Source organism: Oryza glaberrima, chromosome 11 (assembly GCF_000147395.1).
Source record: "Oryza glaberrima chromosome 11, OglaRS2, whole genome shotgun sequence".
In the NCBI taxonomy this organism is placed as follows: Eukaryota; Viridiplantae; Streptophyta; class Magnoliopsida; order Poales; family Poaceae; genus Oryza; species Oryza glaberrima.
Window position 1 is genome coordinate 22,251,483 of NC_068336.1, and position 24,207 is coordinate 22,275,689.

At 43.2% G+C, this 24,207-nt stretch overlaps 2 protein-coding genes across 2 annotated transcripts; one reads left to right on the forward strand and one right to left on the reverse strand.

Moving 5' to 3' along the window:
- Nucleotides 1–5,192: 5,192 nt before the first annotated feature.
- Nucleotides 5,193–8,734, reverse strand: LOC127755084 (disease resistance protein RGA5-like). Its single transcript, XM_052280721.1, has 2 exons — nucleotides 7,806–8,734; nucleotides 5,193–7,422 (listed from the first exon to the last, which is right to left on the reverse strand). The coding sequence occupies exons 1-2, from the start codon at nucleotides 8,657–8,659 to the stop codon at nucleotides 5,445–5,447; spliced, it is 2,832 nt and encodes a 943-aa protein (XP_052136681.1). The 5' UTR covers nucleotides 8,660–8,734; the 3' UTR covers nucleotides 5,193–5,444.
- A 670-nt stretch (nucleotides 8,735–9,404) lies between these two features.
- LOC127755342 (disease resistance protein RGA4-like) lies at nucleotides 9,405–15,860 on the forward strand. Its single transcript, XM_052280998.1, has 2 exons — nucleotides 9,405–10,406; nucleotides 13,680–15,860. Exons 1-2 carry the CDS (start codon nucleotides 9,619–9,621, stop codon nucleotides 15,706–15,708), a joined length of 2,817 nt encoding a protein of 938 aa, XP_052136958.1. The 5' UTR covers nucleotides 9,405–9,618; the 3' UTR covers nucleotides 15,709–15,860.
- The last annotated feature ends 8,347 nt before the right edge of the window (nucleotides 15,861–24,207 follow it).

The window sequence follows — 24,207 nt, forward strand, 5'->3', positions numbered from 1 at the left end:
TGAACAATGTAGGATAATCTAGTGACAACATATAACATAACCAGTAGCATGCTAAATGCATCATGAACATAGCAAGAACGCAATTGATTGGTATCATGAACATCAGGAACAAGAACATAGATTGGTATCATGAACATCAGGAAAAAGAACATGGCAAGAATGCAATTTACTTGCGACTAACAGGATTAACAGCGCTAACAACAGGAGGGGCAGAATTGCCTCCGTTGGTGTTGACGTTCCCAGCACCGGCTCCAGCTCCAGGCGCGCCATCTCCGGCTCTAGCTCCAGGCGCGCATCTCCTCCAGCAGCAGCGGCACCGGCTCTAGCTCCAAGCGCACCATCTCCGGCTCCAGCTCCAGGCGCGCCATCTCCTCCAGCAGCAGCAGCGCTGGCGGCAGCTCTGGCTCCAGGCGTAGACATGGTGGACGAGGACGAGCAATCGTGCGGGAAGCACTCCCTAAAAACCTGAGCAGTCGTGCGGGAAGCACTCCCCAAAAACCTGATCACCCGCCTACCCGGTGCAGATGTCAGGCGAAGGTGTGGTTCCAGAGGCCCTGCTCCTTCCGATCTCTCGTGCGTGCAAGCGATCAGAAGCGAGGAGGCGAGAGCAGCACAGGCGCGGAGGAGGAGGAACTAACACCCGGGAAAGAAGCAAGTGGATCGTACTGATCGGACTCGCGGCCTCCTTATCTATCAGGAGAGAGGTAGTCGTGGGAACGTGGGATCGTGGACGCGCCGTTGCGGAGGCAGTCGTGGGAACGTGGGTTCGTGGTTGCAAAAGAATAGCGACGTGACCCACGCACGCACGCCTCGCCCACGGCCACGACGAGGAGGAACTAACACCCGGGAAAGAAACAAGCGGATCGTACTGATCGGACTCGCGGCCTCCTTATCTAGCGGATCGTACTCGCGGCCTCCTTATATAGCGGATCGTACTGATCGGATTCGCGGCCTCATTATCTATCAGGAGAGAGGCAGTCGTGTGAACGTGGACGCGCCGTTGCGGAGGCAGTCGTGGGAACGTGGATTCGTGGTTGCAAAAGAATAGCGACGTGACGCTCGCCTCACCCACGCCCTCGGCCCGACCCATGCGTGTGGCTTTCCGACCCCTACCTCAACCAGTTAACAGGGAGCCTCCAATAACTCCCTATTTAGGTTGAGATATTCCTCGCTTAAATCCCGAGGTGGTATTATTATTCTTAACACTTATTATAGGCCTTTGAGATTTAATAGGATAAATTGGGCCTAGCCCAATTATTTTAACAATCCCATACTTATGAGACTCCATGGTGCCCAGGCTCTAAAGTATAAAACACACAAATTCTCTTAAAATTTTAAAAATTTTTAAATAGTGAGATTATTCTAACAATCCCATACTTATGGGACTCCATGGTGCCCGGGCTCCAAGGTATAAAACACACAAATTCTCTCAATTTTTTAAAAATTTTCAAATAGAAATTTTCAAATAGTGAGTATATACCTAGGTATATGAATTTGATTCATACATATACCTAACAACAAAACAACTCAAACTCAACTTTATTTCACAATTCATTATTACATACCTAACGAATTATATGTTTAAATGTTATATACCTAGAACTAAAATCTAAAAAAAAAAAAGTTCAAACTCAAACTCAGTTCAAACTTGTTACTAAAGAAGTTAATGTTCATATCTAAACATTTAAAAAAATTTCATACTAATTGGATATACTCAATTTGAATCTTGAAGCCCATACTCCATATAGCACCAGTTAATTTACCTATCTATAACTAATATAAATATTCGTATTTTTTCGGTCGTCACATCTAATTTCGTCCGATTTTTCGTCCATAAGCAATCCGATTAGGTTAGCAATAGTGATGACAAAAAATGCAAAAAAAAAAAAAAAAATCGGCGGCCGCCGACGCCCGCCTCCACGCCGTCCGGGCCGCCGCCCCTCCCGCTCCGCCGGGACCACCGCCGCCGCACCTCCCCTCCCCCCGATCTGGCGGAGGAGAGGGCGTCGCTGGCCCTCCCGCCACCGCCACACAGAGAGAAAGGGGAAGAAGTGGAGAGAGTGGCCGCCTCTGCCGCTGCTCGGTGCGAGGGAGGCGCCGCCGCCGCCGCCGCCGCTCATGGGGAGGGCGCAGCCGCCGCTCGCCGTGGGGGAAGGGCAGCGCAGCCGCCCGGACGACCCGCCGCCTCCATGTCGTCCGCCACCACCGCCGCCGCACCTCCCCGCGCTCCAACGCCACCACCGCCGCCGGAGGGAGCCGCCGCTGCCGGATCCGCCCGTGGTGGCCGCCACCGCCGACGGATCCACCCGCGGACGAAGCCGATGCCGTCGTCTCAGTCGACGCCGTCGTCGCCGTCGAGGCCGACGTGGAGAAGGAGAGGGGGAGTGACGGCCGTCGCCGCCGTCTCCGCCGCACCCCGCCGTCGCTGCGCCGTGCCGGCGAGACGGGAAGGAGAGCGGGAGAGGGAGCGGGGACGCCGTTGACGCTGCCGTTGGGAGGGCGCCGTCTCCGCCGCACCCCGCCGTCGTCGCGCCATGCCGGCGAGAAGGGAGGGAGAAGGGAAGGGAAGCGACGCCGGTAGCGGAGGAGGCGGCCGGCTTGGGGGAGGGGGAGAGGCGGGAGATGGGGAGAGGGAGGAGAGGGGAAGCGGCGCTCGCCGGCTACGAGCTCCCCTCCCAGGCGGCGTGCAGCACCGCCTCCACCGCCCTCTCCCACGCCTCGTCCATCTCTTCGTTTTTTGTTCTTCCCCTCATTTTTTTCCGTGGTGTTTGGCTTTCAGAGGATTTGAAGAGTGATACGGGGATGTAGTGGAGACGTGGATCGCGGATTGTATACGCAGCCAATGGGAGGGCTGGGCTCAGGAGACGTGGATCGATGACGTGGCGGGATCCGAGAGGCGTGTGTTTCTTTTGAGAGGAGGGAGCGCGGCGGGGAGGGGTGATGGGCTGGATGATGCCAAAAGCATTTTTTTTTCTCGTCTGTTTGTTTTTTTTCCCTGTTTTGTTTCTCTGGTTTTTTTATTGTTTTCTTTTGGGACATTTAATATCGGGCTACTTTTAAGATATGACAATTAATTATTTGCCACTCGCTGTTTATGACATGTGGAACCTTATGTGTCTAGACATATGGGTCCAGTGGCAAATCATTTATCACCATCCGTAAGAGTGACAAAAAATTAATTAATCTGGGCAAATATATCTTATGTTAACTAGCTAAAAGATTCGTATTTTTCCAATCATCACCTCATCCGTGCGTTACTTTTTCGTCCATCCCCAAAAAAAAAAAAAAATCCCGGACGATATTACATCACAAAATAAAATCGGAGATAGGGAAAACTGAAGCATATACATATAATTTTTATCCAAATGCTTGAGAAAACACTACTACAACAACACAAGAACAGCATCAACACAAGAACACAAGAAGAAAACGCCACACCGAAAGGGGAGGGTGTCGCCATCGCCGTCGAACTGCTGCCGCCGTCGCAGGGACGCCGGTCCGCCGCCGGCTCTCCTCCCGTTGGATCCGACGAAGCGGAGTGCCCCGCTGCCGCTGGGATGCCGGGCCACCACCGGCTCCCCTCCCCTCCCCTCCCCTCTCGCTGGATCCAGGACGCCAGGCTGCAGCCGACTCTCCTCCCGCTGGATCCGGCGGAGGGGAGGGGCGCCACCTGTGTGTACCGCCGTCGAGCCCTCCCACGGCCCCATGGCGAGGGACAAGAAGCGAGGGGCAGAGAGGCGTCGCCACCCGCGGAACGAGAGCCGCCTGCTCCCCGGCTCGGGCCATCATGTACCGCTGCTCGCCAGGCAACGAGAGAGGAGAAGGAGAGAGGAGGCGGAGAGAACGAGAGAGGAGAGAATGAGGGACAAAGAGAGAGGGAGAGGAGAGAAATCGTCCCAAGAGGGATTGAGAGCAATGCCACTTTTCTGGACCAAGGACAGGTTGCGGCCTAGGGAGGAGAAGTGCGCCCGCACGTGCGCAAAAGGCTGTGGGCCGACCGGTAAGGGATGGAAAGAAGTCTATTTTAGGTCACTCGAGCCGAAGAAAAAGAGAACAAGTTCATTTTTAGTACTTTATTTTTTCAGAAGTATTACAATTATAGTTATTGAATGTGTTTATTTCGAAGCAAACCTAAAAGGAAGGGTTTTCTTTCTTTTTCCAATTAAATAATTATTAAATGATGTTTGTATTATTAAAATTAGCAAATAAGCTCTAAAAATTCCAATAAAATTTCAAAGAGCGTAACTAATCATGGAGAACTTAATAAAATTAAATTTAATAATGTCATTTTATTTCTAACACTTGATTTACTTGTAAATTTATTTAATTATACAATACCTACTTAAAAATACCAGATATTTCAGCGAATTTGTATTTTAATTAATTGCATATTTTTCTGATCTGTACGCTTCCCCTTGCAACGCACGGGAACTTTTGCTAAACCAAACAACACTTTTGGTCAATATACACACTCCGTAATCACCCGGTGCAACGCACGAGCACTTTTGCTAGTGTGTGTGTGTGTATATATATACATATATACATATATATAATTTTTAAAAAATTTCAAATTCGACTCTTAAGGCATCGACAGCCGATGTTTCTCCACACTTAGCCAAGAATTGGCTGACATGCTCGTATGTCGAAATATTGTCTTGCCCTAAGATGCCCTAAGATCTTTGAAAAATCTGGCACTTTGTATCGGTTCGCCACGTTAGTGAAACCGCCCTCCAAAACTATCCAGGGAGTCAAAATACACCGGTTTTAACAGTTTAGGGGGTCAAGATTTCTGGTTTTGTGGTTCAGGATCATGGATTAAATTGGGGTAACTTTTAAGGGATTCAAAGTGAACTTATTCCTTAGGAATGCACGCAGGCTGCCCTGGCCAACAAGCAAAATTAACATAGTACACACTACCAACGAACGAGATGCTTTTCAAAAATTCATTTCAATTCAGTAATATTCAGGAGCGAAATAAAGTTTATTTAACAATAAATATCTGTAAATTTTTACAATTGTCTGGATAATTAAGCAATATGTGCAAATTGTTATAATTGCCTGGATAATTTAGTAATATCTGCAAATTGTTACTTAGCAATAAATATCCCTATGTAATGCCAGCTGGTTTGAGATTAAAACGTTTCTCACATTTTTATCAAGCAGAAATGAAGCTGCAGACGTTGGAATGAATCTAGGACAAAAGAGATTGTTCTTATAACTTGACAAGCAAAAATATTTTGATAGGAGTTGATGGATATTGACAAAAAAATCAAGGATAGAAATATGTACAAACAGAAGTAGGGGTGAATTGAAGGCAACATAGAATAAGTAAACCGAAAATTTCTACGCTTATAAAGTAGCAGCTGAGCAGATGAGAAGAATCAAACTCGCATGTCCCCTGCCATGGCCAATAATAGAGTAGCTAATGCGAAGTACTTTGCCTTTCAATATACAGGTTTGTTTGCTTCGTCCCTTCCTTCGTTATTAACCAAGTTTCCCAATGTCAGAATGCTAAGTATAGGGGAGTTTGGATGGTTGTCTGCAGCATTTTTTATGGCATCTTCCACAGCTTTCACTTGCGAAGCATTGGCACCTTCACTATTGATTCTGACGTCAAATTTCTTTAGGTATTTGAGGTTTTCAATGCTGATAGAGAACCCGTACTTCTCAGCAGCTAAGACATTGAATGCAAGGAACAGCCTTTCAACCTTTGGCATAGACTCTGGCTCAAAGGTTAGGTTTGCCCAATCAGAATGCAAATGAAACTCCCGTAGAACCAAGAATCCGTTGCTACGGATGGCAAGGTGTTCTGTTGGCACAACTCTTGATGTCAGAGATAGATGGATAAGTGAAGGTAGACTTAAGAGCAACTGCAGGTCTTTATTCTTTACTTCCTTGACATCAATGCAAACATAGGAGAGGTTTGGAAGTGATCTGAACCACTTTGGAATCCTTCTAAGATAACAGTCCTTGTTGATTTTGAACTTCTTCAGTTCCTGTATAGGGTGATACAGGTGATCTAAGAGGTCCACAGAACTGTCAGTCCCATGTATAGTCAGGGATTGGAGCTTGTTCAATCTGTAAAGTGATGATGCAAATCGTTCATATATACCGATATTATCAGAGTCCACGCTGGGAGACCACCATATTACAAGCTCTGTTAGATTGGACAGATTACCAAGCTCTTCTACAACAGCAATTTTGTTCCTTAGAACATCAAACTGTGACACAAGGTGAAGTGTTTTCATGCTCCCTATACCTTCTGGCAACCTCAACCTGTTGTCACAAAGTAGAAATGCTAGCTTATGAAGCTGCACGACATTGGCTTGCAATTCTAGAACCCCAGTACCTCGAAGATCCAGTGTCTCCAAGAATTTTAGCGCCAAAATTTCATCTGGGAGCTCACTGATGCGGGTGTGCCGGATGTTCAAGTACCTTAGCTGCCAGAGACTACCAATCTCCTTGAAATGTTGGTTGCCCAAATTCTGGCAATCTTCCAAGTCTAACACCCGCAAAAGACTGAAATTCTGAAGAGAAGGTATTGATCCCAAACTGCCAAAGACAGTTAGTGACCGCATATGAGATTGAGATTGGGACACTAAATCTGGGAAATGTTGTTTCTCATTGATATTGTTGAGGGCTAAGCGGCGAATTCTGTTATGTGATATAGATGCAGGTTCCTGATCACCTAAAGATATTGCAAAGTTCTCTTCAGTTGACATGGATACGATGAAGTCACGCACCAAGTCATGGACTCGACAATCCTCTGGTTGACCATCATAGCCAAAGTGAACTGGTTGGATCATGCTCCTATTGATAAGCTCGTTGAAGTAACTCTCTCCTAATTCCTTTGGATTTCTACCAGGTTCTTCAACTATGAATCCTTCAGCTATCCATCTCATCACTAAACGATCACGGGTAATTACATGATCCTCTGGAAAAACACTTAGGTACAAAAAGCATGACCTGAGATGGTAAGGAAGGTCAGAGTAACTGAGGTATAACGTGTGCCGCATATTTTCAAGTGTTGTACTTCCTGCAAAAGATATACCAACAGAATCCCCCACCTTCAACCATTGCTCCTTCGTATGTCCTTTCGTGGCCAATAAACTAGCAATAGTGATTATGGCAAGTGGCACACCAGCACATTTCTTCAAGATATTATCAGATACTTCTACCAAGTCTGGAGGGCAACTATCCTCAGACCCATAGATTCTTGTGTTGAACAGCCTTCTGGAGTCATGCATGCTGAGAGGCCTAATCTCATAAATAACATCATTCCAATGAGAGCAGCATGATTGAGCAACCCTTTGAACTCGAGTTGTTGTGATTATCCTACTGCATAAACTATTCATAGGCAGAGCAAGCTTAATGATTTCCCATGATTCCAAGCTCCATATATCATCAAGAACGAGCAAGTACCTGTTATGCCATTTTTGCAGGTATGTTAACAGCATTGTTACTTCAACGAGAAGAGCAAGTCGATTCAAGATGAAACAAAAATTGACCATAAGCCAATTGAAAGGTATATATGTAAAGTACATCGTTTCAAATAAAAATCTAAGCAACAATATGTTGTAGTCTAGGAGATATCTATGGGTGTCTCAACTAAAAAAAAAAGCATAATCATTCCTTAAAACAAAAACTAAGCAGAAGCATGTCATAAGGAGAAATATGTATACTGATTGAAAGGGTAGAAGTAAAATTTCATTATGGCAATATGCAAATTTCATGTAAAATATAGTATATGACAATTGTGACAAAGCTAGAAGATGAGGAGAAAAGGCAAAATCATTATGGTTTACCGTCGATTTTGCAGGGATTCTCTGATCTTGTTGACGAGATCCCTCTCATCCCATTTGCCTTCCTCGTCGATAGTATCCTCCTGAATTTGAACTTGACGAAGTAGCTCAGTGAGAATCCCCCGAGTATTGTAGCTTTGGGTTACAGACACACAAGCTTGGCAGTCAAATTGTGGCCCGATTGCGCCAAAGACCTGTTTAGCAAGAGTCGTCTTCCCCAGGCCTCCAAACCCAACAATGGAGACTACCTTGAGCCGCGCTGCCGACTCCGAAGACTCTTCCTCCTCCTCTTTGAGAAGGTCGATAAGCTCATCCCGCGGGCCGTCCATACCTTCAAATCTGGAGGCCTCTGCGAAGAGCGCTTGGATCCGAGGATCGACGGAGGCGCCGCCGTCAATCTTGTCGCTTGCGGGCGGCGCTGCTGCCGGATCTGCGCGGAGGCGGAGCCTGTCGCGCTGCTTGCTCACCTGGGAGACCCGGCCCTTGAGCTCCTCCAACTCCCTGTCGATTCGGCGGTTGGTCCTGGCCCTGTTCAGCAAGCTCCTGGTCCGCGCCATCAACCCCTTGCCGCGCCGCGGCTTGAACCCCGGGTTGCTTCCGGCGTAGTTCACCATGAGCTTGTCGACGTAGTCCTCTATGTCGTACGAAAGCTCCCGGAGCTCCGTCATCCACACCTTGGTCTGAGGATCGTCCACCTCCGGCGCCTTGGGGAGGAACTGGCGGATGGCCTCCAGCTCCGCTTGCAGGGATGTGATCCGCCGTTTGACCTCCCTGAGTTGCGCCGATTCATTCTCCACCATGATCTGCATCTTCGAGAGCAGGGGTCCCATGACCGCGGACAAAGCCGAATCCGCCATGATCGACGATCGATCGCCGCCCGGCTTGAGGCTATGGAATGGAGTTGACAAGAAATTTGGGGATCGATATCTACTAGTAGAAAACCACCCGGTCTGCCTGGCTGAAGTTGTACTATTATATCGTTTTCTCCGCTATTTTACACGTCTACCCTTGTCAGATTTATCATTTCGGTCATCCTTCCCTTCCAAAGTTTTATATAGTCCACATATGTATTTGTCTCTCACTTTTCCAAACTTTAATTTGATAATTATTTTTAAGAGGATAAACTTATTTGGGACAGTGGTAAGTACATAAATAAATCTTGAAAAATAATAATAGTATAAAGTATACTTCCTCTATTCTAATATAAATATAACATAGTATAGACGTGATATAACCTATTCAGATTTATAACTATACAACATGTCAAATGTATTATATTTATTTTGGGACGGCTATACTGTACCAAACAAAAATGTTCCTGACAAAGGCAAAGCAGAAGTACCGTTGTCTCGATCTGTTTGGACACCGCGCGAAATGTGAATCGGAGAATTCTTCACAGATCCTGCTTTTTCTTCAAAAGTCCCTATCTAATAATCTATTTTCAGTTTTGTTGAATGATCTAGTTTATGTTCAGGTACCAAAATGTCTAAGAATGTGAACTTAACACCTCGCCGCTTGGCTGAGTTTTCAGCGCAACACTCACAGAAACCTTTTATTTGTTCTACTACTACTACTGTTTGGAACCGGTCCACGCTCGCTCGTCAATCATCACTGTGCGTGCTAGGGGAGATGAGGAGTGAAGAGTATTTTTTTTCTTCTTCTTCTTCCAAAACACACAAAGGGGACAGCAATTGCCAATTGGCATATCCTCATCGCCTGGATCCCTACTTACTACACAGCTTAGCTTAGCAACACTGTCTACAGATCTAGCGAAGGAGAAGAGAGAGAAGCAAATTAGTATTAAGCTTAGCTGCAGATGGAGACCGCCCTGGGTCTGGTGGACATTGCCGTGAAGCTCTTCAACCTTCTCGATGAGAGCTACGAGCAGGGTAAGGGGCTCGCCGCCGGCATCGACTTCATCAGGAGGGAGCTCCGGTCCATCAAGGAAGCCATCAGCATGCGCTCCGGGACGGCGGATCAGGAGGGGATCCGGAGCTGGATGGCTGACCTGAGGGATATATGCAGGAAGATCGAGAACTGCGTCGACCTCTACAACCTGAGGGTCGTCGTCGTCGGCAAGCACAGGAAGAAGCCAGGGGTCGTCCGCGACGCCATCCACCATCTAACACTCAGGACCACGCTTGCCCGCGGCAAGCTCTCCGAGGACATCGAGGCGATCAGGAAGCTCGTCGAGCAAGCTAATTCCAGGGTCACCGCGTATCATCCCCAAGCTCAGCAAGCCACCATCCACAAGAACAGCAGCACTGTCAACAATGGAGCCACCCGCCATGCCAGTGAGGCTCACCCGGATGGCCTGGACACCCCCAAAGCGGAGCTCGTCAGACTGCTGTCTCAGGGCGACGGCAAGGCGAAGCAGCTCAGGGTGATCGCCATTGATGGGCTTGGTGGCTCCGGGAAGACTGTTCTTGCTAAGGTGTCATACGAGCAAGTCAACCGAGAGTTCGATTGCAGGGCTTGGGTGTCTGCGTCCGATGACATCGATGAACTCCTGGCGGACATACTTGGCGAATTCAGCGAGCAGATACCGCGGTCGTCATCGAAAGATCTAGGCCGGCGTTTGAGAGATTTCCTGGAGAATAAGAGGTGCGCCTTTCTTTTCTTTTTTTTTATCAAGGGCATGACGCCTCCATTTCCATTACTAGAAATGAACAGAGCTACAAGGTTCGGATACATCCACAGGCAGACAAGCTATCACGATAGCTGGTTTTGTAAGGAGACAGCAAAAGCAAACACCAAAAGGCAGCACTAAAACTAGAACGGGACCATAAGTTTTTGCCAGATCGTTACATCAACAGCTACCACCTCCATATCCTATCAAAAGACCTAGCACACAACAGGATAGCAGCCATCAGGAGATCCTCAACACCACCTGGTCTTCAGTACCCGATTCTTCTTGCATCAGCCCTCCACCCATATTTGGAATTGAAGATATCATTTGCTACCTGTCTTATGAGCTTGGCTCCCAAGAGCAACCTTCTTTGATCTGCCTCCATTCTCTGCAAAGGAGCCCAAGTTTTCAACCAGTGGCAAACCAAAAAGATTACATCAGTGGGGTCGTTAGGCATTTTCCTATCAAAACAAGCTTTGTTTCTGGTTTTCCAGATAACCCAGAATATAGCAGCCACTCCAGTGACTACTAAGTTTTTGTGATTCTTCCCAAAAGCAAAAATCCAAGAGTCAAACAACTGATTGTTGTTAGACACAGGTTTTAAATCAAAAGCACAGGAAATGATATTCTAAATCAAACTTGCAATAAGACCAAAAAAAAAAAAAGAGGTGCTGGATTGTTTCCTGTTGATCACAGAATTGGCATTTTGTGTCACCTTTCCTCCAGCCTCTTTTAAAAAGGTTGTCCTTTGTTAAGATTCCTCCCTTTTAGAGTGAGCCAGATAAATATTTTGATTTTTAAAGGAATTTTGAACTTCCAGATTTTCTTAAAAGGAGTATTAGACTGCTGGACACATAAGGCATCACAGAAAGATTTAACAGAAAAAGTTCCTTGTTTGGTTAGATTCCAGAAGAGTCTATCCATACAACCTGGCTGGAACTACAAATTAGCAAAACTCTGCTTAATACGATTCCAATCTCTCAGTTTATCACCAGCCAAGGTCCTTCTGAATTTGATCACATTCCATCCTTTTTCTTTAATCATAGCCAAGGAAATGTGTTTTGTCAAAGTGATATTATACAGAGCAGGATGCTGAGAAGACAGAGGCCAGCCAGCCAGCCAAATGTCCTCCCAAAACATGATAGACCTCCCATCCCCCACTTTTTTTGAGCAAAAACTATAGAACTTTTCTTTTATCTCAAGGAGACCTTGCCAAAAATGAGAGTCTCCAAGTTTAACCCTTAGCACAGACATGTTTTTTTTTTCTTTAAGTATTTACTTCTCAGAATGTCCTACCACCAGCCCTCTTCATTTTCAAGTTTCCAAATCCACTTGCCCAACAAAGCTTTATCCATAAAGTCTAAATCCAGCAACCGAAGCCCCCACGTCCTTAGGAGTACAAATGACTGGGAATTGGACTAGGTGATACTTTCTAATACCCTGATCTTCTTGCCAAAAGAACCTTCTTCTAAAAAAAAAGTCCATTCTCTCTCTCACCCCTTGGGGAATCCTATAGAAGGAAAGCATATAAAGTGGGACATTACTTAAATTGGAGTTGATCAGAATCAATCTCCCTCAAATTGATTGGAGCCTCCCTTCAGTAAAAAAAAAATTTGATTGGAGCCTCCCTTGCCAACACTCCAACTTGTGTTCCATTTTGTTTTCAGCTATTTTCCAGTATTTTTTAAGAATATTTTTTTTTATCTATAGGCACCCCCAAATATCTCATAGGTAAATCACCTATGTTGCATGTAAAGAGATGGCTATACAGTTCATGTCTTTCCTTTGTCAGACCAACACAGAAAATTTCACTTTTATTAAAATTGATTTTAAGCCCTGATAGCTGCTCAAAGAGACATAAAATGAATTTCAAGTTTCTGGCATATTCCAAATTGCCAGGGATAAAAAAAAATAGTGTCAGCATATTGTAACATAGCAACTTTGTTTTCTTCATTAACACCTAATCCTTCTAACAAAGAGTTTTCCTCTGCCCTCTGCACCAACAAAGTGAGTGCTTCAGCTGCTAAATTAAACATCAATGGGGACAAAGGGTCTCCCTGCCTAAGTCCTTTACGAGTTTGAAAAAAAAAGGACAAATTTCATCATTAACTTTCACTGCCACTCCCCCCCCCCCCCTCTAATCACCTTCATCATCCAGTCACACCACTGGACTGAAAAATCCTTTGCAACCAACATTCTATGAATAAAGATACAATCCACTTTGTCATAAGCCTTTTCGAAATCAATTTTGAAAAGAATGCCACTCTGTTTTTTTTGGTGAATAGAATTCAAAATTTCATGCAAGATAACTACCCCTTCTAGGATAAATCTGTTTTTGAGAAAAGCAGTTTGATTTCTAGATATGATGTAGGCCATCACACTATCAATCCTATTCATCAAAACTTTGGTTAGGATTTTAAAACTCACATTTAGGAGACAGATGGGCCTGAACTTTTGAATTTGCACAGCATCTTTAATCTTAGGCACCAAGGTGATGATACCATAATTGGGTCTCTCTACATGCAGAATCCCCTTATGAAAATCATTCAAAAGCTCAAGGAGGTCAAATTTTATTAAATCCCAAAATTTGGTATAAAATTCTCCAGGCAACCCATCCGGACCTGGAGCTTTGCTGTGTTTTAGATCGAAAACCACAATCTTGATTTCTGCCAAACTAAAAGGCTGAACTAATCTTGCTTTATCTTCCTCAGAAAACAGATCCCTCCCATGTCAATATTCACGGTACTTTCTCTAGAGTGGCCAAACAACTTTTTGTAGAATTGGGTTATATAATTTATTCAATTACTTTGGCCCACAATCTCACCTTCATCCTGGGTGAGAGAATGAATCTGATTCTTCCTCCTCCTCCCATTTGCTTTTGCATGGTAATATTTTGTATTACAATCTCCTTTCAGAACCTCTTTAACCTTGCTTCTCTGGTACCACTTTATTTTTTCCTCCCATATTACAAAGCCCAGTTTCTGTTCTAGCAACCTTCTTTCCTCTCTCTCACTGCAGGTAATACCAGCTGTTTGATTAAGAGGTGCGCCTGCACTATATATTTGATCAATTTTCCACCAATCGTGCAGATCAATTAAAATGGAGCCAATTATATGAACAATTCTAGATCATCGATCCAAATAAATGCATGTTCTTAGCTTATCATTTTTATTATATGTACATAATCTTCATCATGGTTACACGTACAAGTGTGTGTTAATTCGAATCTCGATTTTGTAATTAATTAGGTACATCATCGTGATTGATAACGTCCATACAACAGTTTGGTGGAGAGATATATTGTATGCTTGCCCTGATAACAACATGAGTAGCAGAATCATTGTGACCACAACAAATGAGCAAATAGCAAGGAACTGCCACTTGAATTGCCGGGTTCAGAAGATGCAGCCACTCGACCAGCTCTCCGCCCGGACCTTGCTAACCCGAAAGGCTTTTGGTGAGGACGGATGCCCTATCGATTTGGAGGAAAGCTTGGATATGATCCTGAACACGTGTGAATGCCTTCCTCTTGCGATAGTTAATATGGCTGATCATATCAAAGGGAAAAGATTGTGCGACAGAAGCCAGTGCGTGCACGCTTGCGAGAACTTCCGGTTCCTGCTCGATGCCAAAAATGAAGCCTTCTTAGGTATGCATCAAGTGCTTGATCGCAGCTATAACAGCCTGAACAATCATGCCATGGCATGCTTGCTGTCCCTAACTATGTATCACAAGGATAATGTTTTCAGGAGGAAAAGCCTGATCCGGAGATGGTTGGCTGAAAGGGTAATCATTGTTACAGACGGTCAATCCGAGGAGGATGTGGCAAACCAGTGCTTCACTGACTTGGTCGACCATAATATCATCCTGCCGACAGATGTTAGCATCAATGGACAGGTGAAGAGGTTTCGAGTTCACCGAATAATGCTCGAGTTCATCATAAACAAGGCGCACTCTGAGAATTTTGTCAATTGGATCAATATCCATGAAGATGGCATTATGGGAGACCCGGGACATGGGGAGAATATCAATCGGCTCATTCTCCATAATAACAGCTCAAGACCTCCCAAGATAGGTGAAAGGTTTGATTTATCTTGTGTCCGGTCACTCACATGTTTCGGGCTGGCAAGTAAATCTCTCATGTACTTCAAGGACTACACATTGTTGAGATCATTGGATCTAGAGGGATGCAGTAACCTGCATGACGAGCATCTCGAAACTCTCTGCAAGTCGTCAATGCTCAGATATCTGAGCATCAGAGGGAACGTCGGGGTAAGCAGAATTCCCCGGAAGATGATCAAGCTGAAACATTTGGAGACACTAGACACAAGGGGAACCAGCGTGGGCACTCTGCCCATGGAAATCATCCAGCTCCCCGAGCTGACCAACCTGTTTGGACTGTTCCAGATAACTTCCAGCTCGAGCAGCATGAGGGCGTTCTTGTCAGAGAAGATCTGTCGTCTGCAGACATTGGCAGGATTCTTCGTCGACAAAAGCCCCAACTTTGTGAAAGCTTTACCTCGCATGCCCAAACTGAACAAGGTCAAAATCAGCTGTCGTCAGACTGCTGCTCCCAGCAACGAGGTTATCACTGATCTTCTGATCTCCCTCAAGGAATGTTTTGAGAAAGATCTCTCTCCACGGAATATACCTCTTCGTTCTCTGTCGATCGATTTCGGGTTTTCAGGTAACCTGGCTTTCCTGGATAAGCTGGAAGTCCCATTCCCATGTTCTCTCCAATCCCTCAAGCTACGCGGCCAGTTGACAAGATTGCCCAAGTTCATCGAGTCGGCAAACCTGCAAGAACTGTGCTTGTCGGGGAGTAATCTTGGCTGGGAAGCCCTCTCGCGGTTGCAATGTTTACAGAGCCTGCTCTATCTCAAACTGACAGAGCAGGAACCTGCTGCCTTCAAGCTTGGAGCAGAAGGGTTTGTCTGGCGGAGTGGAGGGTTCGTGAACCTGAAGCGCCTGTGCTTGGTCGTCGCGGAGCTGCCCAAGATTGTCATCCAGCACAAGGCCATGCCGGGTCTCGAGTCACTCCAGCTCTTCTGCTTTCGCCTCGGCTCCATCTCCGGCATCGACCACCTGCTCCGGCTCGAGGAGGTGGTGGTTGCCTCCACCTTTCGTGGAGTCGCGGCAGAGGATTTGAAGCGGCAAGTCGAGGCGCATCCCGTGAGACCAAAATTCGTGGAGAAACCACACCCCTCGCCACCGGCATCTAGGCGGGAGCTGACGAGAAGCATAAGGATTCAAAGCACCGACCACGAACGTGACTGAGGGTGTGTTTAGATTCAGGTGTAAAGTTTTGGCGTGTCACATTGGTATTATATAGGGTGTCGTATGAGGTGGTTGGGTACTAATAAAAAAACTAATTACAGAATCCGTCAGTAAACCGCGAAACGAATTTATTAAACATAATTAATCTGTCATTAGCAAATGTTTACTGTAGCACCACATTGTAAAATCATGGAGCAATTAGGTTTAAAAGATTTGTCTCACAAATTAGTCGCAATCTGTGTAATTAATTATTTTTTTAAGTCTATATTTAATACTTAATGCATGTGTTCAAACATTCGATGTGACAGGGTGAAAAATTTTGAGATGGGATATAAACAAGGCCTGATTTTCAGTTTCGTTTGCGGAATTGCTAAAATACTATCGCAAGTTTTTTAAGCAAAACAAACTTTCAAATGTAACTATAATTTAAAGTGTAACTATAATTACAACGTAATTACACTATAACTACATTGCAATCTCTATATAAGTTAGATATAAAGTTGCATATACATTTTAATACTTATATACAAGTTAGTTATATTATAGTTATAGTGTACTTATATTACAAGTATTTTCCTTAAAAAACTGATAGATTTGTATAAGCTGGTGGTTGGGTACAAAGCTGTTATCACGGAAATGAATCAACTCTCGAGACGCGAATATTAGGGAATGACCTAATATCAAATACTTAGAAGGGGTGAGGTTTCGAACCCAGATCGTCTAGCCCACCACCTTGTGAAGTTAGCCGGAAGACCCCTGGGCATTTCTCCTCTCGAGAAAGTTTCTTGTTTATCAGTTAAATAATAACTATATTAATATTTTGATAAGATAGATTATTAAATAAAATGTCACTCTATAAACATGGAAACCTCCACCAGTTGCAACAAAATACTAACAAATTAAGCTTTAGTTAGTATGCCACGGTCATTTTTGTTTTTGTTTTTGAAATTTTAGAAGTTCAACCCCATTCAGTTTACATATTCTTGAAGTGATTTATCATATACTCCCTCCGCTTTATATTATAAATCCCTTGATTTTTTTCCAAATCAAACTTTTCATGTTTGATCAAAGTATATATAGAAAAACATACAATATTTTTAACAGAAAAACATATTATCAAAATATATTTAATATTATATTTAATAAAACTAATTTGGTGTTGTAGATGTTGCTAGATTTGTCTATAAACTTATTCAAAATCAAAGAAGTTTAACTAGAAAAAAAAGTAAAAATGACTTATAATATGCAATGGGAGGAATATAAAGTAAATTTCACTTTGAGCCACATTTTATTTCCGATGTATTAATTTGGATCACCTTTTAACTAAGGGTTAATTAATTGGATTTATGCCATTACAAATTTACCGATAAAAATAAACATCATTACTATTCGTGAAATCGGGTGATGCTACTTCATCACATTCTGTGTCAAATGTCAACACTTCCGTTAGCCCCAATAGCCCGGCCACCCAGCGTCATTCTCGGCTCGCCGGCGACCTCACGTCGATCTTGGAGTCGGTGTGGAGGGCGCGCATCCCGGACGGCGTGGATCTATCGGCTAGTTTTTTTTTTTTTATCATACCATCGGCTAGTTTTGGCCGGTTGGTTCAGCCCCAATTTCAATTCATTCGTGTGAGAGAAAGTGGATCAGTGGATGCATGGATGGATGGTCACTGAGAGCAAGGCGGGAGAGGTGCACGAGGCAGTGGAAGGAGAGGGAAAGAAGAGCCGTCGAAGGAGACAATGGAGGCCATCACTAACGAGGAGAAAATGAATAGTAAATTAAGAGAGGGGAATGATGAGGATGAAGGACGAAGGTAGAGGTGAAAACGGAGCGGATTCGGACGGATAGTAGTCATACCATATCCTAAACTATATTTTTTAAGCGGATACGGCGGAGTGGGTGTGGATAGTGTATGGATGCGGATGTGGAGTGGGTTGTTTCGGATATCGGAAATGGTGCGGAGTCGGTGCGAAATCAGTTCGGAAACGGATTAAATGTATTAGATGTCATGTATGTATGCAATCAATACAGCATCGAGTTAGCAATGCAAAGAATAATAATACACTAATCAATAAACGACTCATCGTAATAATTATGTGCTTAAGTGTTAAACAACATGTCCATAATATAAAAATATAGCTATGCAAGTGTGACATGAGACGATGAAAGCCTCAGACTAAAAAATCTAGGTTAATTGATAAATTAGGCCATTGAATAGACCAACTTATGTTGTATGCAATAGATAAAGCGGTTACATGTGTTGTTAATTTCAGATTATCCAAAAACGGCCTATCGGATAATCTGCATCTGCCAGATTTTAGAGATACCATATCCTGATCCGCATCCGCACCATACTATCCATATCTGCATCCGTATCCGCCGGATTTCTAAAAGCCTATACCATATCCTCGTTTTGGACGGATTCGGATCGGATCGGATCAGATAATATCCGATCCGTTTTCACCCTAGACGAAGGGGTGTAGACAGAGGTCATAGAAAATGTGATGGAGTGGATGGACCCAATTTAAGAAAAGTTCAGTGACATCCACCAATTTCATAAATAGTAATGGTAAGCAAAGTTGTAATGCTATGAATCCAATTAACCCTTTAACTAATGTTTTTTTATTACTTTAGACCAGGTAAACTTGTCTTTGTTTCAATTTGGACCATCCGACTCTCTTCTCTTCTAAAGTTAATACTCCCTCCGTCATAGAATAAGGGCATTACCAACAGATTATATAATCTCCTCCTAAATTGGGTTTCCTAGGAAGCAAAAAAACTCCTCCTTCCAATAGATAGCCTAAATTTAATCCCTAAAACTTAAAAGTGGACCCTTCTGTTCAACTACCAATAGAAAATTCCGTTTTTTTCTTTCACGCGTAGAAAGATCACTATCTCCCACACACGGGAACGGGAGGAGAGAGGCAGGAGTGCGAGATTGAACTTAAAAGTGGGCCCTTCTGTTCAACAACCAACAAAAAATTCCGTTTTTTCTTTCACGCGCTGAAAGATCACTATCTCCCATGCGCAGGAATGAGAGGAGAGAGGCAGGAGTGCGAGATTAGGAGCGACTTTTACGCCCGCATATAAACGAAGCGAGGAATCGGAAAAAGGGAACTCTAAAACTCTGGTAGGAGAGTAAGGGATCTGTTGGAGCTGTTTTTTTGGACTAAAATCCCAATCAGATAGGTAGATTGTTGGTGATGCTCTAAGCACAACTATTAGTTTCCGTATCCAACTTTGATCGTCTGTTTTATTTGAACTTTTTTATGATTAGTATTTTTATTATTATTACATTATAAAACATGAATAGTAATTTATACATGACTTATGTTTTTTAAGTCTTTTTAAAAAAATTTAAATAAGACAGATGATTAAAGTTGGATATGAAAACTTATGGTTACGCTTTTGTTTAGACGGAGAAAGTATGTTCATCATTAATACTTGGCACACTTCTCTCTCACATATAGCCTATTGTAGTCTTTTTTTTCTATTAATTCCCTCGCCTCCTCGTCACCTAGTACAAATCACTGATGTGACAATTCTTATAATTCAGCTACATTATTTTAATGTACTATCTCCAATAGCCCACTCATAAATACGCTATGAATATCTAGCTCACTTTCATAAAAGTTGTTATGCCTGGTTTAGTGCCTAATTTATCCTATTGAATCTTTAGACGCATGCATGGTGTATTAAATATATATATATTTTTAAAAAAACTAATGGCACAATTAGGGGGAAATCGTGAGATGAATCTTTTGAGCCTAATTAGTCTATGTTTAGCCATAAGTGCTACAGTAACACACATGTGCTAATGACGGATTAATTAGGCTCAAAAGATTCGTCTCGCGGTTTACAGGCGAGTTATGAAATTAATTTTTTCATTTGTGTCCGAAAATCACTTTTGATATTCGGTCAAACATCCAATGTTACACCTAAAAATTTTCTTTTCACGAACTAAACAAGCCTTAGTACGTCTCTCTCCACCTCTCTCCCTCTCATCCAACTCACAACAATTCTAATGATACATACCGCTTACTTTTTTTCATTGTTTTCAAGGACGTGCCCACTGATTAACACAAAGTTGTCAAAATAATTGACATCGGCCCAATCAACACGAGGCATTTGAAAATGGCTATGCTACAAGTTGTTAATTCTTTTATGTCTCCTTAATTTTAATTTTAGGAAATGGCTATATATATATATATATATAACCGGTGTGTATAACCTATATCGTACGTATTCTTTTATATCTCCTTAATTATAATATTAGAAAATGGCTATATATATACATAACCGGTGTGTACAACCTGTGTCGTACGTATAGCAGAACTCTTAATTTTATCAGTGCATGACAAGGACCAATAATGTGAGGGGTTGGTCGTTTAATTTGTCCGCCATAAACGACGAAGACCTCGTGCAAAGCGGAAACCAAGTACAGGAAAAACAAAATTTAAACGTCCATTTTGCAGACACGGTCTGGGGTTTGCGGGAAATTAAGCGTTTCATTCCGGTGCTTCATCTTTCCGAAATTAACATTTCAGGTCAAATTGCACTTTCGTACTCAATCATCTGGTATTTACATCTGCTCCCCAAATCACCCTTAGTTTTGGAATCTCGGGGGTGTTTTATTAAGAAACCAAGCTCATGGGCGTTCTTTTTTCTTTATTTACTAGAAAAAATAGAAAAAATACCTGTGTGTTATAACGGGTGACATCAGATCATTATTGTTATATGGTTTACTTAAGATGAAATTCACTGTGGGAGTTCACTTGGATATATATATATATATATATATATATATATATATATATATATATATATATATATATATATAAAATCATGAGCTGCAGTTAACTAGGGGTCCGATCGTCTCAAGTTAGCATGCGAGTTTTTTTAAACATACTTCTTATATGATTCCTTGTGTATTACCAAAAGTGAGCGATCCTAAAACCGACTTAAATACGGACATGTATTTCCAAAAGCAAACGAACTTAAAAACTGGCTCATACGTGAATAACGTACCAAAATACCGGCAAAAATATCTTCAATTTTTATAATAGTAGAGATTTAACATGACTGGAGTGGTTTACATATTTCCAGTCTCTGTTGCTAACCATCCAGTCAATGATTATTAGAGTGTTTCTTTGAATCCCTATGATGTTTATATTGCATAATTCTGCCGAATACTACAGAATTAGCATAAATAACCTACTATGAGATGTGCTAGCTACACCCATGTAACAATTCTTCTGTTGAAGTTGAACACACAGTGTGAGAACCTAACGACTATATATTAACAATCCTCTTCTTCCAAACTCACTAATCTCGAGAACAACCAAATTCAATTAATCTCAGAAAAATAGAGGAGGAATTGAACGAGAAGAAGTAGAGGAAGCTTCTAGAAGTAGAAGTGGTAGTGAAGAGGAACACAAGAGAGTAAGAGAGGGATAGATATCGACGAGGTTTAACCGAGCCAAGCTGTTGTCGTTGTGGCCGAAGCCGCCAATACCTGATCTTCTGTTCGATACCTCCCTAGGATGGTGCATTTGCTTATATATGTTGTACCATGGACTTGCTTGAGAGCTTGGTCTTGGGCTGCCTCATGGGCTGGGCCAACTAATTATCAAGAAGCTTAATGGGTTCTTAATAATCCCCTCTCCTTATGTTTCGGCTTGTCCCCAAGCTGACGAAGTAAATCTCTTGGATCCCATGGCCACTATATATCTTTGTTGCTATATATTAACCTATCATTGAGGTTGTATAGAGCCAATAATTTCACCTCAGATAGCATCTTACTCGATTTGAAGGCACCCTTTGTGATGCATGCTAAAAGCATTGCAACGAATTGCTTGCCAATAGTGATTGCCCACAATTTGTTATGTTGGACATAGTGACAACCATGCTTTCTAAGCTGCAGAGCCCCCATATGTGTATGGTTTAGTCCATTCCTTGGCATTCTAATTTCATCAATCAAGCTTCTGCCTTGCCAAGTAGATCTTGATGTAGTATACACCAAGCCACCAAACAACTCCTACAGGAACTAGCATAAAAGGACACTTCTCATCTCAAATTAAATTAGCCACTTCCTCCAAGCCTTTCAACCTCATGTAGCATTCATCTTCTACAGTTGGAGTTAGCAAAGTTCCTTCAGCATTTAGTTTCACGTGATTTGCTTGCAACCAAGATTTAGTTAAACAACTATTGTCAAGAAGGAACAGATCCTCTGAGCACAGAAGTAAGCTATGTTGGTTGTTGGATTTCTTGACCTTGATGTTTCCATTTACTGATGCTTCTTCCTTCCTCATGTCATAGGGCGGTTGATTTACTCGCATGCACTGTAATGTGACTCCTCCTTCTTTAGTTCTCTTTCGTAACATCATTCTCTTATGACAACTCTCAGCATGGTAGCTATTGTTGATTCCAATAGCACTTTGTAAAAACTCAAGCATCTTCACATCTACTCCAGGAAGCAATAGCCATGTGCACCCTTATCATCAACTTTATTCTCTAACTATAGAATGCAGTACACGAACTCTACGTCTTTCCAGCCATCTAACACAAGAATTAGCTCAATTTCTCCATTATCACCCCAAGGCTACACACCATGTAGTTCGAAACAATTCCATGAACCATCAGGAAGAAATAAAGCACATATCACGAATTGTCTTATAGCTAGAACAAACAACGGAGACATCCCAACAACCCCCTCTTTCACTTGCATGGTAGTAACATGATTTCTCCTAACATATGAACTTCCTTGAGGCAGTCGCCACAACTTTAACTCAATACACTATTTTTTTGAACAACTCAATACACTCTATCCTAGATATTTCATTAAGCAATGACACCAGGAACACAAGACCTAAATTTGTTTGAGATAGCAACAATAAAGATTGCAGACATTCCTTTCTACCTTGATTGTCCCAAAAAGATGGCCATGGTTCTAGCTGTTGTTCGACACATATACTTTAGTAACTGGATCAAGAAGGAGGTGGCCATGGATTATCATCAAAAGGGTTTGTAGTCATCAATACCTTGTCATGCCCCACGCATTTCGTTCAACACTTAGTGGCCATTGACGTGTTCTATTTGATGTCAGCAATAACTGTTGATCAGAGGAAGTCCAATGATGCAAACGGTGCTGATAGGACCTTGAACGCACCCGTCCTAGTCTAGAACGCAATCACGGCTCGATTGGTGCCACCATTGACATTGAGCAACCATCGAACACTAGGCATGCGTCACCTTGGACTGGTCAGCGGTGTCAATGTAGGTGGCGCTGATTGCTTCCTCAGCAGCTACCAAATCCATGGAGGTCGTGGCAATGGTGGTACATGTAAGCACCATAGGCGTAGCCACGGAAAGATTGGGCTTGACATCCAGGCTGAAGCATTTCATCGAGCATTTGGGGGACGTGAACTTAGAAAGGTCCTTGGTGATGATGAAGGGACCATGATCCTTTTCCTCACTATCGCCAAGCTTTATCGTGACTATCGGAGCAGTTGCCTCGACGATGTGGTTTGAGCTCGCTGTCATGTCGCTGTGGGGGTAATTCGTCGAACACCTAGTGGGCGCTGAAGAAGGAGATTCTTGGGGTGGTGAAGATGCACCATCCTCGGTGGTGGGGGTGAGCTTCTTGATGGAGACAGTAAATTCCTCATATTCATTGCTCATTTTGTCTTCCATCAAGCCAAACACCTCCAAAAAAAAAAAAAAACGATCTAGCTTCTCATCAATTCTACATTAGGCATCCTTCAGTTCCTCTTGTAACAAATGGAGTGCTTTAACCCCTGTGATCTTCTCCTCACGCATGACAATAAGAACATCCTCCTCAAACATCTCCAATGGGCTTGACATTCTGTCGAACAGTTGGTGGGCGCTGTTCAAATGAACACCGATTCTTCCGCCCACTTGGTTGGCTGCCTCCCCACACCTCCATGAGAAGAAACCTAGTGAATCCGAACGTCTCAGATACCGGATTATTAACAACCCTCTTCTTTTAAACTTAGTAATCTCAATAACAACCAAATTCGATACAATCTTAGGAAAAATAGAAGAGGAATTGAATGAGAAAAGGTAGAGAGAGCTTCTAGAAGTGACAGTGAAGAGGAACATGAGAGAGTAAGGGAGGGATAGAGATTGACGAGGTTCAACCGAACCAAGTCGCCGCTGCCGTGGCTGAAGCCGTCGATGCCTGATCTTCTGTTCGATACCTCCCTAGGATTGGTGCCTTTTCTTATATATGATGTACCATGGACTTGCTTGAGAGCTTGCTCTTGGGTTGCCTCATGGGCTGAGCCAATCGATCATCAGGAAGCTTAGTGGGTTCTTAATGCTACAGTGTCCAGATTATCTTCAATCTTGTTCGATTTCCCTTTAAGTGAGCTGCACTATCACGCTGCTGATTTTCATTACTTTCATGCTAAATGGATAATGCAATAAGAAATTACGAACTGGGAGAACTACTGAGATCATCAGAACTAATTTACT

Coding starts and splice junctions, on each gene's coding strand:
- LOC127755084 (XM_052280721.1), bottom strand. CDS start 8,659: ATGGCGGATTCGGCTTTGTCCGCGGTCATGGGACCCCTGCTCTCGAAG. Junction 7,423..7,805: donor GAATCCCTGCAAAATCGACG/GTAAACCATAAT, acceptor ATGGCATAACAG/GTACTTGCTCGTTCTTGATG.
- LOC127755342 (XM_052280998.1), top strand. CDS start 9,619: ATGGAGACCGCCCTGGGTCTGGTGGACATTGCCGTGAAGCTCTTCAAC. Junction 10,407..13,679: donor GATTTCCTGGAGAATAAGAG/GTGCGCCTTTCT, acceptor GTAATTAATTAG/GTACATCATCGTGATTGATA.